The sequence below is a fragment of the Cinclus cinclus genome, unplaced genomic scaffold (genome assembly GCF_963662255.1).
Source record: "Cinclus cinclus unplaced genomic scaffold, bCinCin1.1 SCAFFOLD_32, whole genome shotgun sequence".
Lineage (NCBI taxonomy): Eukaryota > Metazoa > Chordata > Aves > Passeriformes > Cinclidae > Cinclus > Cinclus cinclus.
The window spans coordinates 1,913,610-1,931,772 of record NW_026912098.1 but is presented as its reverse complement, the minus strand read 5'-3'; the positions used below and the strand labels follow the sequence as shown (position 1 = coordinate 1,931,772).

Below are 18,163 nucleotides of genomic sequence, written 5' to 3'. Positions count from 1 at the left end.
GCTCCTGGCTGGCACTGCCAGGCTGGGATGAGGAGCCCCTCAGCCTTCCCTGCTCCGGGCTGGACAAGCCCAGCTCCCTCAGCCTCTGCTCACAGCCAAAGGGCTCCAGCCCCACCTTGGAGGCCCTTCCCTCACCCTGCTCCAGCTGCCAGACATCTTTCCTGCCCTGGGCAACCCAAACCAGGCCCCAGTGCCCTGGATAATCCACGTCCTTGATGTCCTGGTCCCACAGCCCTGGGTGCTCCTGCCCTGCCTCGCTGCCAGGGCACACGGCTGCCTCCTGCCCAGCTCCTGCCCACCAGGAGTTTTCTGACAGGGCCTGGTGGATACAGGGAGGGCTCTGGATGTTGTCTACTTGAACTTCAGCCTTTGACACCCCATCCCACAGCATTCCCTGGAAAAGCTGAAGCCTGTGTCTTGGAGCGGTTCACCCCTCCCTGGGCTAAGAACTGGATGGACATCGGGGCCCAGAGAGTGGTGGGGAATGGTGCCACATGCAGCGTGTGTGCAGTGGTGTCCTGCAGGGATCAGTGTGGGCCCAGTCCTGTTTAACATCTTTATTGATGATGTGGAGAAGGGAGCACAGTGCACCATCAGCAAATGTGCAGATGGCACCAAGCTGGGTGTGAGTGTGGATGTGCTGGAGGGTAGGAGAGCGCTGCAGAGGGACCTGGACAGGCTGGATCCAGGGCCCAAATCCAACAGGGTGAGGTTTAACAAGACCAAGAGCTGGGTCCTGCACCTTGACCACAACAACCCCTGCAGTGCTCCAGGCTGGGGACAGAGTGGCTGGAGAGGGGCCAGGCAGAAAGGGACCTGGGGGCAGTGATGGACAGCAGGGTGGGCATGAGCCAGCAGTGTGCCCAGGTGGGCAATGGCACCTGGCCTGTGTTCTAAGTGAGTTACAGGAATTGATAGAAATAAATTTGATTAGATTAAGTATAATATATTTAATAAGTTATAGTAAGTAAAATAGTGTTGGGTGGTTGGGGAACTTTTGCTTTATTAATGGCTCATGATTTTTTATTTGATAGTTTTGATTTATATATTTTTTAATTTTTTGTGTTTTGTATCTTTTTTGTTGTGTTTTGTGTATATGTGGTGTGTTGTTAGGGGTTTTTTTTTGTTTTCTAGTCGTTGTGAAGATGAAGGTTTTTCATTATTTTGGTATATTGATGAATTTTTATATATTTCTTATATAATTTTTAGGATTTTTAATTTTTTTTTATTATATTGGATGGTTGTAGTTAGATTTCATGTCTGTAGTGAGGTTTTATATTTGTAGTTAAATTTTGGGAAATGTATATTTTGCTCTTTTTTGTTGTTGTTAATTAGGTTTGGTGAATTAATATTGATTGTATTTTGTTTTATTATATTTATTTTGTTTATTGAACTGTTTTAATTTTTGATGATCTAGAATTCGAGTTTTAGTTAAGATTGGGGGTTTTTTGTTGGTTTATATTTAATTTGGGTGAGTATTAAATGGGTAGTTTTTAGGTGGATTTTTATAATAGTAATTATTTTGTTAAGAATATATGGTTTAAATGATAATTTAAAATTAGTACTATTATTACTTTGGTAAGAGATGATAAGAGGGTGGTAAGTTATGGGGAATGGTTAAACTATGATTTATATTAATTTTGTTGGGGGTTTTTGTGTTTTGGTTTTTTTAAAATTTTTTATTGTAGTTTTGTTATGGTATTTTGTGTAATTTTTGTAGGATTTGTATATATATATAGTATTTTTTTTTTAAAGTAGTGTAAAGTTTTTTTTGTTGTAAAAATATTAATGGATGAGGAATGGTGTAGCCATCAGGAGCCGAGCTGCTGTGCCACCCCTGACCTGCCCCCACCTCTGCACACAGATATTGCTGCTGCAGCTCTAGAGAAGGGAGCAGAAGGAATCTCCAAAGAAATGAGAACTCCAGTAAAAACAGTTTTGGGAGATCCTTTAGTTAATTTAAAGCTACAGAGAACAGAGCCCGTCCTGGACAGAGTCTGGGGCCAGAGCAAAGGAGGAGAGACAAAATAATATCACAAAAATGGGCATGATTTTGTGCAAAATTATTAGACTAAAACAAATGTAAAATCTTCCGGCAATGAAGGAAAAAAAAAGAATTCCCAAAAATTACTCATATTGCAAGTGACTAGGAGAAATTGGCAACTTGCACAAATTGGAAAGGTTTACTGTTTCTGAAACCTTCCAGTCATCAGTGTCCACAGTGCAGCCTTGAGCTCCTGGTTCCTCAGGCTGTAGATGAGGGGGTTCAGGGCTGGAGGAACCACTGAGTACAGAACTGACAGGGCCAGATCCAGGGATGGGGAGGAGATGGAGGGGGGCTTCAGGTAGGCAAAAATGACAGTGCTGAGGAACAGGGAGATCACAGCCAGGTGAGGGAGGCAGGTGGAAAAGGCTTTGCGCCTTCCCTGCGCAGAGGGGATCCTCAGCACAGCCCTGAAGATCTGCACATAGGAGAAAACAATGAACACAAAACAGCCAAATACCAAACAGACACTAACAGCAAGAAGCCCAAGTTCCCTGAGGTAGGAGTGTGAGCAGGAGAGTTTGAGAATCTGGGGGATTTCACAGAAGAACTGGCCCAGGGCATTGCCCTGGCACAGGGGCAGGGAAAATGTATTGGCTGTGTGCAGCAGAGCATGGAGAAAGGCACTGGCCCAGGCAGCTGCTGCCATGTGGGCACAAGCTCTGCTGCCCAGGAGGGTCCCGTAGTGCAGGGGTTTGCAGATGGACACGTAGCGGTCGTAGCACATGATGGTCAGGAGGGACAACTCTGCTGAGATGAAGAATGCAAAGAAAAACACCTGAGCAGCACATGCAGAGTAGGAGATGTTGTTGGTGTGCCAGAGGGAATTGTGCATGGCTTTGGGGACAGTGGTGCAGATGGAGCCCAGGTCAGTGAGGGCCAGGTTGAGCAGGAAGAAGAACATGGGGGTGTGCAGGTGGTGGCCGCAGGCTACGGCGCTGATGATGAGGCCGTTGGCCAGGAGGGCAGCCAGGGAGATGCCCAGGAAGAGGCAGAAGTGCAGGAGCTGCAGCTGCCGCGTGTCTGCCAATGCCAGCAGGAGGAAGTGCCCGATGGAGCTGCTGTTGGACATTTGCTGTGTCTTGGCATGGAGATCTGTAAGAACAGTAATAATGGAATAGTTTGGTTTGGAGATGACTTGAAATATCCCAGCCCAGCTTGGTGTCACTTTCCCCCCACTGCCTGCCCAGGGCTCTGCTGCCTGGAGCTCTCCCTGCCAGCTGCTGCTTCCCTGTGCCCAGGGCTGGGCCCTGCCAGTGCTGCCAGAGCCCAGCCCAGCCCTGGGGGCTCAGCTCTGCCCTGCAGACCCCTCCCAGCACAGGGCACTGCCAGGGCCAGCTCTGCCTCTGCAGGCTCTGATGGCAAAGTCAGAGCAACCCTGAGGAGACTGGAAAAGCAACACTGATGCTGCCTGTAAGGGACCCTGTGCTGATTTCTTTCTTTGCCTGGTTTATTCAGAAATGAGAGAAATTGTTTTTATTGTACTCAACCTGAACACACATATGAATATCAATGTTCAATTTTCCATCCAGGCAACCCTGAGCAGTAGATTATAAAATCAGGATTTTCCCTTTTATGCAGCCCCTGACTTGCTGTGCTCCCTTTATAATCTTTTGGAAATGTTCTGTAGTTCAATGTCATGCTGGGGTCAGTCCTGATCAATGCACCATCCTCACCACTCAAGGAGAACACTTCCAAGTCTCACCAGCTGTCTCCCTCCACCCAGACCTTGTCCCCCAGTGCTGTCAGCAGCTCCCAGGGCTGGCTGAGAGCTGTCCCTGGCAGGCAGCAGAGTCCCTGCCCAGCACAGCACCCTGGGCTGCAGGACCCTGCACTGCAGGACAGCCCTGGGCACCCCTGGCTGCTCTACAGGAGAGAGAATCAGAGAATGTACTCACAGAGTCTGTGGGCATTGGGATGTTCCAGCTTTAGGAGATCACTGCAGGAGCTGCAGCTGCATTGTCCTGCAGCCAGAGGCTTCCTGTGTCCAGGGCTGGGAGTGATTCTGCCCCAGGCACTTGTGAGCATCTTCCCAGCCCTGACTGATTGAAGCTCTCTGTGCCTCTGTGCTGTGCCTGGGGTGGCTGCAGGCAGTGCCCTCAGCCCTGCTGGGCTGGGAGAAGAGCTGCTCATCAAGAGAAATGGGTTTTTAAAGCTCTTCCTGGTTGCCAGGACTGTCCTCTATGCCAGGATCCCAGTCCAGCTCAGCAGAACAGACACAGCACAAGGACTTTAATGACCGTCTCTGGGATTTGGTGCTGTTTACATCTCTGAGTCCCTCAGAGAGTGTGTTCAAAAAACTTGTCAAGAACTCAATCTCACATTGAAACTTCAAAATATCTTAAACTTTAAATAGATCCCACTGAGGGACAGGACTGAGAAAGTGTCTGCACTTTCCAGTTAGAGAAGAACATTGGAGGCAGTGATGACAATTGAGGACAAACAAGGGAAAGGTGTCTGTGATGCTGAGCAAACCTGGATGTGTCTCAGCAATGCCAAGGGCCAAGGGCTGAGCCCCAGCCCCTGGCAAGGCAGATCCTGTCCCTCCCTCCTTGCTCAGGGCTCTTCCCGGGGCACTGGGCTCTGGGGATGTGCAATGCCAAGGGCAGCACCATGGGGCGGCCCCTGCCAGGCTGCTGAGCAGGGACAAGGAGGCAATGAGGCCCCAGCACAGCAAGGCTCACTTGTCCCCTGCTGGCCAAGGGCCCAGGGCCAGCAGCCATGGCCAAAGTGCTGCAGCACTTGGCTCTGGCAGGGCCTTTCAGCTGCTGCCCATCCCTGTGCCCTCTGCAGCCCAGGCTGTCCTACGGTGTCCATGCCCTGCCCCTCTGTCCCTGCAGGCTGTCCTCATCCCCCGGCTGCCCCACCTGGCTGGCCCCTTCCTTTGCTGACAGCTCTGCGTCCTGCCTGCCTCTGCCTGCACACACAAAGCCTTGGGCTCCTCCAGACTCCTTCTGGGGGATGTGTTGCACCACAGTCCTGGGTTAGAAATTCTTTTCTCCTTAGGTCCATTCTAGACCTCACTTTCTCTCCTTGGCATTTTTTTTTTTTATTTTCTCAGGCTGTTTTCCACAATGTGAAAAGGGTCCTCTGTCTCTGAAACCACCCTTCAACCCCTCCATGGGCTCTGTACTTCGGTCCCCAGACTCCACTCCACTGAACACAGAGGTCCTTTGTTCCTATACATTGTTCATGGGCTTGAGGCTCCAAACCCCAACCTGAGGAGATTTCGGAGCCCTTTCATGTTACTGGAAAATCAAAACTTTCAGCTCATAGTAAATCATCAGAGGAACAAGGCCAGCCTGACCTCTCTGTTCTGAGTATTTTTGTCTGGGAACAATACTTGCATAGAAATAATTTGGGAGGCTAAATCCCACTTTCGACCATGGCCTCTAGACAAAGAAGGCCAGTTCTTTTCCATAGGAAGGAAGGAAGGAACAGAGCCCCAGTGTGTGGTGGTAGATGAGAGACAGCCAGCAGGAGGCCAAGGCCAGGCAGAGCTGTCTGTCCTGGCAGATTTTGGCTGGGACATCCCTTGTATATAAGGAACTCTATAGAGGGAGTACCAATTTCAGCCATGGGCACCAGGAAAGACTAACAGCTCTTTTCCTTAGGAAGGAAAGCACAGAGCCCCAGTGCTCCAGGAGCTGATGAGAAGAAACCCTCAGCTCTCCAGGATCAGCCAGACCTGCCAGGTGGCCCCCGGGAGGACCAGACCAGCCAGACCTGTTCCATGTGCCCTTGGCTCCACAAGGCTCCACGGTGTCACAATGTTCTCCTGGATTCTGCAGTGTCACAATGGCCCCTTGCTCTCATGGGACCCTGCAGGGTCACAGTGTCCCTTTGGTTCTGTGGGGCCCCACAGTGTCACAATGGTCTCCACATGAAGGAAACCATGGAGCCCCAGTGTTTTAGGGCCTTGATGAACTGCATCCACCAGAGGCCAAGGCCACGCAGAACTGTCTGTCCTGGATGGTTTGTCTGGGTGCAACCCTTGGATGTATGGAATTTTGAATGCGGAATGCCAGTTTCTGCCCTTTCTGCCTGGAGGATAAGGCCAGTTCTTTTCCATAAAAAGGAAAGCACACAGCCCCTGGGTTTGGAAGGCAGGTGAGAGCCAGCCCTCAGGAGGCCAAGGCCAGCAAGACCTGTCTGCAATGGCAGCTTTTGTGTAGGAGCAATTTCTGGATCTAGGAGGTTTGGAGGCGGAATCCCAATTTTGGCCATGGGCACCTGGAGAAGAAGGATGGTTCTTTTCCATAGGAAGGAAAGTACTGAGCCCCAGTGTTTGAAGGCAGCTGAGAGACGGCTCTCAGGACTCCAAGGCCAGCCAGGGTTTTTGGAAATGTCAGCTTTTGTCTGGGAGCAATCCCTGGATATAGGGATTTTGGGAGGCAGAATCCTGTGTCAGCCATGGGCGCCTGGATAAGAAGGACAGTTCTTTTCCATTTGATGGAAATCCCAGAGCCCCCGTGTTTCAGGGGCACATGAGAAGAGAACCTCGACATGGCAATTGTAGTTGGACCAGTCAGGCCAATCCAACCAGACCTGTTACCTGCTCCCTTGGATCCATGGAGCCCTGCAGTGTCACACTGGTTGTGTCATGTTGGATCCTTGGCTCCATGAGACCCAGCTGTGTCACACTGGCCCCTTGTTTCCATGGGGCTCCATCGTGTCCCCATGCTCCCTTGCTGCCATGATTCCTTGCAGTGTCAGAATGCTTTCCTTGGTTCCACAGGACTGCACAATGACACAACGACCCCTTGGTGCCACGAGGCCGCAGAGTGTCACAATGGTCTCCATTATTCCATCAGGTCCTGCAGTGTCACAATGGCCCCTTGGCTGCACGAGTCCCTGGTGTGTCACAATGGGCCCCCCTTTCTTCCATGAGCCTTGCAGTGTCACAGGGCTCTCCTGGGTACCACAGTCTTGGATATAAATATTACGAGAGATGGGGCAACTGAGAGACATTGTAAAAGATGGTTTATTGCCTCATGGCATCAGTCTCATAGAAGGGTGAAATATTAATTCTTAGTTACAATGCCTTATGTTAGTTTCTTAGCCAATCAAATACTTCTGTAAATCTCACTAGGGTTTTTTACCTCAATCATTAATTGCTTTGCTTTTCATGGCTTTGCCACAAGGCGTCATTTTTCAGCCAATCATCTAACACTTCACAAACCTACAGTGATACATCTTAAACTTCTAAATTTTTAATAGGTTCTACTGCCTGTAAGAGCCCAAATGAGGGTGGGGGGCTCCAGGTGCTCTTTAAAATGCTGTTTATTGTATCCAAATGCTGCAGCAATTCACAGGTGACAAGAGCCCAGCCCACAGCCTTTTCAGCCACAGCTCTGGGTTCCTCTGAAGCCAACTCTAGTTCTGGTCACAGTGCATTATATACTTTCCATTTCAGAGCATCTTAAAACAAGACAACCAATTAATACTTTTACTATTACCTACAGCCTATCAGATCTGCTAACATTATTATACTTATGTTACTCTTCAATCACAAAAAGTTAGTGCGTTATTACAGTTCAAGCTAGAAGTTGTTTTGCAGTTTTCTTCCAGTGGAAAATTTTGAGATCTGCCTCTCTACTTGCAACATGGCACTGTGGCTTGCCTGTGAAAATCTGTTTGCTTGGTAAAAGCATTTTTTTTTTGAGGTGGATTTGTCGTTTGCTCAGAGACAAAAATTCCCCTTCCAACTAACTTGCTCTTTGCCTTCTAGTTATCCTGTAAAACTGGCTCAGCAATTCTTTTCTTCTATATCTAAACTTGCTATCATTTCTATCTCTTCTTAGGATTCTACATTCAAAGATCTTTCTGTTATACATACATATCTGTGAGACCTTCCTGTCAAATCCTGAACTTTTCCAACAATTGCTAAACTTGAAAATATTTTACTATCTTATTTAACATATTGTTTTGCTTACATATTTCTGTTTGCCTAAAATATATTTTTACTTAAACTGCAAACTTATATTCTTGCTTCATGTGTGTTTCACTAAAATTGTAAAAATGGCCTCCATGGATTCATGAGGCCCTGCTGTGTCACACTGGACCCTCGGCTCCCTGGTGCTCCACAGTGTCACAATGCTCTCCTTGGTTCTGCAGTGTGAGAATGTCCCCTTGGTCCCTTGGAGCTCACAGTGTCACTCTTGTGCCCTTGGTTCCATGAGGCCCTGCAGTGCCACAATGATCCTTCGGTTCCACGTGGCCTCCAAGTGTCATCATGGTCTCCATGGTTCCACTGGGCTCTCCAGTGTCACAATGGCCTCCATGGTTCCATGAGGCCCTGAGCTGTAACAAAGGTCTCCTTGGTTCCACGGTGTCAGAATGGCCCCTTTGTCCCACGGAGCCCCACACTGTCACTGTGCTCCCCTTGATTCCATCAGGCCCTGCCATTCTACAATGGCCCCAATGGCTACAATGGTCTGCAGTGAGACTCTCCATAACTCCCTGAAAAGAGGCTGTGGTCAGGTGGGGTTGGTCTCTTCTGCCAGGAAACCACTGACAGAATGAGAGGACACAGTCTAAAGTTGACCCAGGGGTAGTTTAGGTTTGACATCAGGAGAAAAATTCTTCAGTGAAAGAGTGTTTGTGCACTGGAATCTTCTGCCCCAGGAAGTGATGGTGTCATTTAAAAAAAGACTGGACGTGGCACTCAGAGCCATGGTTTAGCTGATGAGGTGATGTTAGGGCAGATGATGGACTTGATGATCTCCAAGGTCTTTTCCAACCTCCTTAATTCTGTGATTCTGTTTCATAATAGTCTCCATTGTTCCATGAGTCCTGTGTGCAATGGACCCTTGGTTCCTTGAGGTTCCTCAGTGTCCCAATATTCTCCTTGGATCCACAGTGTCACAATGGCCCCTTGGTTCCATGAGGCCTTTCTCTGTCACAATGGACTTTTGGTTCCAGGAGGTTTCTCAGTGCCACAATCATCTCCTTGGATCTGCAATCTCACACTAGACCATAGCTTCCATGTGGCCCCACTCTGTCAAAATGGATTTGGGTTCCATGAGTTCCCACAGTGTCACAAGGTGTCGCAGCAGCCAGAGCTGCACTCACTTTGTCACTACGGTCCCATGCCTAGAGTGAGTTCCAGCCGGGAACAGGAGGCCTTAGATGTGGCTAGAGCTATGGCTCCATGGCCTTTTTGGCTGTCAGATCATGTTCGAGGGAGGCAAGGAGGAGGGGGAGGTCTTTTGCGCATCATAAAATGGATTCGTTACTTTGGGGAATTCGTGGGACAAAAGACAAAAATGGTGAAGGTGCAAGAACTGAAATATGGGGGAGGTTCAAGGGGAAGGTACAAATTCCTAGCAAACTGGAGAAATTCTGAGGAGGGATTAAGGGTAGGGTTTCCAAAGGCGTTGTCCAGTGAGAGAGGTATGGGAGAAAACTGGGTGACATGGACAATGAGACCTGGAGTTTTAGGGGATTTCCAAAGAGGAATTCCAAACAGGGGGATGGCACAAAGCAGGATTGACAAGTAATTCAGAATACATTGACAAGGTGGGTGGGAGGGTATAATTTTGGACTAAACCATTATCTTGGGCAATAACAGAACAGAGCATTAACAAGAAACACGCTGCAACAGCAGGGTATCAAAGAAGAAGGCTCAGGTAGTGAAACAGAAAGTGATCTACCTGGGATACGAGATCACTGCTGGACAACGGACCTTGGGGCAAAGTCGTGAAGAAGAGATATGCCAAACTCCAAAACCTGAGACAATCAAGGAGCTGCAAACCTTTTTAGGAATGACAGGGTGGTGCAGATTGTGGATCTGTAATTATGGACTACTTGTAAAACCACTGGATGCTCTCATTGCAACTGGGAACAGGGACCTTCAGTGGACAAAAGAGGCCACACGAGCCAACTTAGAGAAGGCTCTTACGTTGGCCCCAGCTCTGGGACTGCCAGATGTAAGTAAACCATGATTTGTATTTTCCCATGAAGAATAAGGGATTGCCCTGGGGACACCAGCCCAAGATCTGGGCCCATATCAAAGGGCAGGTGCTTACTTCTCTAAGCAGCTAGACACGATGGCTGGGATGGCTCAGAGCCGTAGCAGCAGTTGTGCCAAACATCCAGGAAGCACACAAATCCACCCTGGGCCAGAAAGTGACTGTGCTAGTGTCTCACACAGTGTGTGCAGTGCTGGAAGTAAAGGGCAGGCACTGGCTCTCCCCACAAAGGTTCCTGAAATACCAAACCATCATGATAGAACAAGATGATGCAGAGATAATTGTGACTAACATTACCAACCCAGCTTCTTTCCTTAGTGGAAATCAAGGGGAGCCAGTACACCACGACCGCCTGGAGACTATCGAAGCCTCCTCCTCCAGCTGCCCAGATCCGAAGGACACCCCTTGGGATGATGCAGAAACCTGGTTCACTGATGGGAGCAGCTGCGTCATCAGTGGACAGTGACATGCTGGGTATGCAGTTACCACCTGCAAAGAGGTAATAGAATCAGGACCTTTACCAATAGGTACCTCTGCACAAAAAGCTGAGATAATTGTTCTAACCCACGTTGAAGAGATCAAGAAAGGATAGAAAATAAACATTCATACAGACTGTAGATATGCATTTGGAATTGTACATGTACATTGAAGTATCTGGAAAGAAAGGGGACTGTTAAACTCAAAAGGGAAAAATACCAAACATACACAGGAAATACTGTGGCTACTGGAAGCAGTTCAGCTACCTGAGCAGGTAGCAATGATGCACATTAAGGCACACGAGAAGGTGAGCTCAGAATTGGAGGAAGGAAACGAGCTGCTGGACAGAGAGGCCAAAGAAGCAGCAAAAGTGAGATGAGCATTGAGGGAGTTTTAATTCCAGATGGACAGGTCTCCCTTGAAGGTAAGCCAGTATCTATCAGAAAGCATAGAATACTAATTAGGGATCAAGGAGGAACATGTAACCAAGAGGGATGCACTGTTATTGCAGAAGGGACGATGGTCATCCCTTCTCATCTGTTCTGGTCATTATTAAGGGAGGAACACCAGAAAACACACTGGGGAGTAGATGCCCTGTATAACTATCTGATTGAAAAAAGTACTCCCAGAAATTTGTACTCTACTGTCATTCAGGTAACCTGGCAGTGTGGCATTTGCCTCCAGACCAAACCCAAGAATACCCCCAAACCAGAACTTGGCCAAATCGGAAAAGGCCATGTGTTGGAGTGTCCTGGAGAGCTGTTAAGATGACTGCAGGTGAAAAAGCAGGAAGGGCCTTTGTATGGGTTCCACAGAGATGTTTATTTCAGCCACACACGTGGATAGTCCAGGGTCAGAGGCAAAGGCAGAGGCAAAGCTTGTGGTGAGGGTCCAGGTTCAAGTCCATGGGTATTTGGGGTGGGGGGAATCATCAGAGACCAATTACCAGGGGACATGGGGAGGGGGGCACAAAGGTGGGGTTAGGGCATGGGAGCCAACGGGGAAACAGGGTGGGAGTGACTGAAAGACTGAGGGACAGGGAAGGGACACGGGGAGAACAAGGGAACAGAACAGGGGTACATTGGAATTTGCTGTGACAAAAGCTTTTGAGGTCTCCCTAAGTGGGAATGCCTCTCAGTGTCTCCACAGCCATGGGCCTGGACAACAGTGGCAAATTGACTTTTCAGAACTCCACAGAAAAGGGGGGTAGGGATATTTGCTGGTGTTTACAGATTCCTTTTCAGGGTGGCCAGAGGCTTTACCCACCAGAACTGCCAAAGCCTGGGAGGTAACCAGGGTATTGTTACAAGAGATAATAGCACACTTCAGAGTTCCAGCCACGGTATCTTCAGATAGAGGGCCACATTTGATTTCAAAAATAGTGCACCTAATCAGTCGTCACCTGGGCATAGACTGGGAGGTCCATACCCCATATGGTCCCCAGTCAAGTGGCCAAGTAGAGAAAATGAATCATTAATTTAAGCAGCAAATTGTGAGGCTGGGACAAGAAGCTAATTTACCCTGGCCTCAATCTCTCCCACTGGCATTGATGGGGATCTCAACCAAGCCAGGAGCCAAAGAAAAACTAAGTTCCTTTGAAATGCTTTATGGGAGACCATATCGAGTGCAAAAGGGATTGTCCACTGAAGTGGGGGAAGAAAAGCTGCTTGCCTGTATGGTAGCCTTAAGTAAGAAACTCAGAGAAATTGAGAAACACGTGGCTGGAACTCGGAGCAGAGGGACAGACAGACCAGTGCAGGACACACAGCCTGGAGATGATGTGTATGTTAATTCTCTTACAGAGAAAACTCTGGAGCCACAGTGGGTGGGTCCATTCCAGGTGCTCCTTACTGCCTTCCCTGCAGTAAAGATCAAGGAACAGAGTGCCTGGATTCACCATTCCCTAGTGAAAAAGGCTACAGAAGCCCCATGGAAAGTCATACCAGGCGACAATGAACTGAAACTTAAACTTACTCAAGCAAAATGAGTACATTGCAGTTGAGAACATTCAGTAATTTAACTTGCAGAAATCTAGTCAAAAGACTGTACTTGTATATATTGGTCTAGGCTGTGCATGTTTAAGAACCGCTTGTGCTTCTGTAGAAATTGATGATAACAATGGAATCTTACCTACTAAGAACCATTCTAATATTTATATTTGAAATTTTATCAGGAATGTCAGGTATGCCTTTTGATACTTGGCACCAGTCACATCCCACCAGCTGATGAGATCTAACTACACAATATATCATAAATTATCACCTAGACCCATTGGAATGAACATTGCATTAGGAAGGTTCATTTCATTAGTAATGAAATGCCAGAACTTGACAAAAATCCTGAAAGAGATTCAGAAAATAGGCAGAGGATTCTGGTTACAGTCTAGAATGATATAAAAGAGATAAGCAAAGTGTTACAAAGAGTAAAGTAGGACACAAATCATCACAGTGCAATGCGCTCTTTGGATGGTCACCAACTACAGCTGGGATTTTGAACACACTTCACCACCGTCTCATTGTCATACTGACATTAGCAGATGTGAGTCTGGTGCTGTCTATTGCAATACTTGTTTGGAATTGGAGGATGTTAAAGTGGAGAGCAGCACTGACTTCCTTAGTGGCAATACATGGAGATGCAATGAGGGATACACGCTGAGAACAGCGAGCTGTGGAGGTAAACTGGAAAAAGGAAAAGGTATCGATATTATTAAGTAAAAGAATTTACAAATTTTCTAGGAATGGGGGGACTGAGTCTGAGAAATTGAGAATCAAGAGTTGGGCATCGAGAAATGCTTTGAGTAAAGGGGGCTGACAAAAGCATATGGAATTCCTAAACATTTACTGTGCTTACAAGAACAGGAGGAGAGCAAAGATACAAGATGAGATAAAGAGCTAGAATGCACAAACAGGATGCAAGGATCATAGGACAAAGGGGTTTTGCAGAGCCCGGAAGCAGGAAAACTGGTATCAAAGTCCAGAAGATGACCAAAGGACTAAAAAGAGCATGCACAAGCAGACAAGGTGAAAAGTTCAACGGAGAGGAAGACTGTTTACTTCATCCCAAGGACCCTCAGAAGACCACCAGAGTGACCAACAAGGAGCAGTGCTCAGTCCCACAGAGGTGTGGAGCTAATTTTAATACAGAGCTGGGACAAGCAGGGTTAGGAAATGAACATGTGTTAGGTGAATTGTGTAGTCCTAGTTTGTAGAGAATAAAAAGAGAGGCACTGTTGGATCCCAGAAACCTGGGGTTTTTGAGGTTTCTGTGCTGGCAGGCACTGACCCACTGGAGAGCACTGCTTTTGACCTGAGGCCTTCCTTGGAGACGGCTTCTAGACAGGAGTGATGAAGTTCAAATGACGAGTGTGTAGTGAAATAGAAGTGTGTGCTTTCCAATGGTGATGGGTTTTAAATTGGAGGGTTTTATAATACAGCAATAGGTATGAGACAAAATGGAGGATTTTTGGTGTTGTGTCTTTCAGTTTTCACCTTCCTTCTTCCTCCTCCTTCTTCATGGGTTTCAGGTAGCAGTTTCTGGTTGGTCAGGCAGTGTCACACTAAGGGACATGGGAATTTAGTTATTGGATCAAAAGCATCAATGATACAGGTGTTAATTCTCTATTGGACTCTTTAGCTCTAAAAGACCTTGTAGCTACATGTGTCTTCCTTTCCTACAGGAAAAAAGCAACTTTCACCTCCAGATGCACATGGCCAAAATTTGGGAATCTACCTCCAGAATTCCCTATCTCCAAGAACAGCTCCCAGACAAAAGTTGCCATGACTGACAGGTCTGGCTGGCCTTGGCTTCCTGAGGGCTGGCTCTCATCTGCCTTTTGAAACACTGGGCCTCCGTTTTTTCTTTCCTAATGAAAAGAACTCTTCTTACATTCAGGCACAACCAAAATGGAGATTCTATCTCTAAAAATCCCTGTGTCCAAGGATTTCCCCCAGATGAAAGGCGCCAGGAGAGACAGGTCTGGCTGGCTTGGCCTAAGGGTGGCCACCTCTCATCTTCTTCCAATGCACTTGGGCTTCGCACTTTTCTTTCCTATGGATGAAAACATCCATCTCGACCACTCATCCATGGCCAAAATTGGGATTCCAGCTCCAAAACTTCATACATTCAAGGATTTCTCCCAAGTGAAAGCTGCCACAACAGAGAGCTCTGGCTGCCCTTGGTCTCTGGTGGCCGCCTTTCATCTGCTCCTGAAACACTGGTGTTCTGTGCTTTCCTTCCTACAGAAAAGAACTGTCCTTGTCCTCCAGATTTCCATGTCTGAAATTGGTATTCCACCTCTAAAATTCCGTATATCTGGGGATTACTCCCAGACAGAATCTGCAAATAGCAACAGGTCTGGCTGTCCTTGGCCTCTGGTGACTGCCCCACATCTGCCCCTGCAACACGAGGGGTCAGCTGTTTCCTTCCTATGGAGATGGTGGTGACACCTTTGGGAGCCCGTGGCACCAAGTTCATCACTGTGGCACTGCTGGGCTGCATGGTGCCAAGGGGCCGGTGTGAAGCAGCAGGGCTGTGTGGAACCAAGAGGCCATTGTTGCATTACAGGGCCTCGTGCAGCCAAAGGGGCACTGTGATCCTGCAGGGCACCGTGGATCCATGGAGAACATTGTGGCATTGCAAGGCCCCATGGAATCATGGAGACCATTGTGACACTGTGGAGCTCCTCTGAACCAAAGGGGCATTGTGATCCTGCAGAAGCATGGAGAACGTTCTGACACTGAGGGGCCTCGTGGAACCAAAGGGACATGGAACATTTCTGGCTGGCTGGGAATCCCACAGACCACCTGGCACGTCCAGCTGAATTTAGCATGTCGTGGGCTGCTTCTCATCTGCCCCTGGAGCACTTGGGCTTTTGGCTTTCCTTCCTATGGAAAAGAACCATCTGTCTTTCCTGTTACCCATCGCTGAAATTGGAGCTCCCCCTAAAATATTCCACATATAAAAGGGTTTCTCCAAGGCAGAAGATACAAGACCAGACCACTCCAGCTGGCCTTGTCCTCAGGAGGTGACCTCTCATCCACCCGTGAAACACTGGTGCACTCTTCCTTCCTTTATACGGAAAGGAATCTTGTTTCTCCTCCAGGGGCCATGGCCAGAACAGGCATGTGGCCTCCAAAATTCCACATATCCAAGAATTGCTCCCAGATGGAAGTATGCAGGACAGAGAGGTCTGGCTGCCTTGTTCCTCCAGTGTTTTTTGTAGATTATGAGCAGAATCTTTTCAATAGCAAACACCTTGGAGAGGGCCCAGAGATCACCCAAGGTGGGGTTGGGTGGCTTTGGGCACATGACCACAATATAGAGACAAAGGAGCTCTGTGCACGATGGAGTCGAAACTGACGTTGAGAGGAGAGCCTAGACTGGACCCAAGGAGAAAGGAATTTTTCTTCCAGGGTAGGGCTGTGGTGCAACACATCCCCCAGAAGGAGTCTGGAGCAGCCCAAGGCTTTGTGTGTGCAGGCAGAGGCAGGCAGGACGCAGAGCTGTCAGCAAAGGAAGGGGCCAGCCAGGTGGGGCAGCCGGGGGATGAGGACAGCCTGCAGGGACAGAGGGGCAGGGCATGGACACCGTAGGACAGCCTGGGCTGCAGAGGGCACAGGGATGGGCAGCAGCTGAAAGGCCCTGCCAGAGCCAAGTGCTGCAGCACTTTGGCCATGGCTGCTGGCCCTGGGCCCTTGGCCAGCAGGGGACAAGTGAGCCTTGCTGTGCTGGGGCCTCATTGCCTCCTTGTCCCTGCTCAGCAGCCTGGCAGGGGCCGCCCCATGGTGCTGCCCTTGGCATTGCACATCCCCAGAGCCCAGTGCCCCGGGAAGAGCCCTGAGCAAGGAGGGAGGGACAGGATCTGCCTTGCCAGGGGCTGGGGCTCAGCCCTTGGCCCTTGGCATTGCTGAGACACATCCAGGTTTGCTCAGCATCAGGGACACCTTACCCTTGTTTGTCCCCTCCTGTCATCACAGCTACCAGTGTTCTGCTCTAACTGGAACCTGTGGACACTTTCACAGTCATATCCTTCGGTGGGACCTATTAAAAGTTTAAGCTATTTTGAAGTTTCAATCTGACGTTCAGCTATTGACAAGTTTTTTGAACACACTCTGTGAGGGACTGAGTCTGATGTAAACAGCACCAAATCCCAGAGACGGTCATTAAAGTCCTTGTGCTGTGTCTGTGCTGCTGAGCTGGCCTGGGATCCTGGCATAGAGGACAATCCTGGCAATCAAGAAGAACTTTAAAAACCCATTTCTCTTGATGAGCAGCTCTTCTCCCAGCCCAGCAGGGCTGGGGCACTGTCTGCAGCCACCCCAGGCACAGCACAGAGGCACAGAGAGCTTCAATCAGTCAGGGCTGGGAAGATGCTCACAAGTGCCTGGGGCAGAATCACTCCCAGCCCTGGACACAGGAAGCCTCTGGCTGCAGGACAATGCAGCTGCAGCTCCTGCAGTGATCTCCTAAAGCTGGAACATCCCAATGCCCACAGACTCTGTGAGTACATTCTCTGATTCCCTCTCCTGTAGAGCAGCCAGGGGTGCCCAGGGCTGTCCTGCAGAGCAGGGTCCTGCAGCCCAGGGTGCTGTGCTGGGCAGGGACTCTGCTGCCTGCCAGGGACAGCTCTCAGCCAGCCCTGGGAGCTGCTGACAGCACTGGGGGACAAGGTCTGGGTGGAGGGAGACAGCTGGTGAGACTTGGAAGTGTTCTCCTTGTGTGGTGAGGATGGTGCATTGATCAGGACTGCTCCCAGCGTGACATTTAACTACACAACATTTCCAAAAGATTATACAGGGAGCACAGCAAGTCAGGGGCTGCATAAAAGGGAAAATCCTGATTTTATAATCTACTGCTCAGGTTTGCCTGGATGCAAAATTGAACATTGATATTCATATCTATGCTCTGGTTGAGTACAATAAAAACAATTTCTCTCATTTCTGAATAAACCAGGCAAAGAAAGAAATCATCACAGGGCCCCTTACAGGCACCATCAGTGTCGCTTTTCCAGCTTCCTCAGGGCTGCTCTGACTTTGCCATCAGAGCCTGCAGAGGCAGAGCTGGCCCTGGCAGTGCCCTGTGCTGGGAGGGGTCTGCAGGGCAGAGCTGAGCCCCCAGGGCTGGGCTGGGCTCTGGCAGCACTGGCAGGGCCCAGCCCTGGGCACAGGGAAGCAGCAGCTGGCAGGGAGAGCTCCAGGCAGCAGAGCCCTGGGCAGGCAGTGGGGGGAAAGTGACACCAAGCTGGGCTGGGATATTTCAAGTCATCTCCAAACCAAACTATTCCATGATTACTGTTCTTACAGATCCTCATGCCAAGACACAGCAAATGTCCAACAGCAGCTCCATCAGGCACTTCCTCCTGCTGGCATTGGCAGACACGCGGCAGCTGCAGCTCCTGCACTTCTGCCTCTTCCTGGGCATCTCCCTGGCTGCCCTCCTGGCCAACGGCCTCATCATCAGCGCCGTAGCCTGCGGCCACCACCTGCACACCCCCATGTTCTTCTTCCTGCTCAACCTGGCCCTCACTGACCTGGGCTCCATCTGCACCACTGTCCCCAAAGCCATGCACAATTCCCTCTGGCACACCAACAACATCTCCTACTCTGCATGTGCTGCTCAGCTGTTTTTCTTTACATTCTTCATTGGAACAGAATATTCCCTCCTGACCATC

General features: G+C 49.1%; 1 protein-coding gene across 1 annotated transcript; it reads right to left on the bottom strand.

Annotated features, from left to right (window-relative positions):
- Window positions 1-2,183: 2,183 nt before the first annotated feature.
- Window positions 2,184-3,053, bottom strand: LOC134057294 (olfactory receptor 14A16-like; the record flags this gene model as incomplete). The annotated part of the gene is made up of 1 exon (XM_062514287.1): window positions 2,184-3,053. A coding segment is annotated over one exon (870 nt), but the record flags the coding sequence as incomplete, so codon positions are not given.
- Between the last annotated feature and the right edge of the window lie 15,110 nt (window positions 3,054-18,163).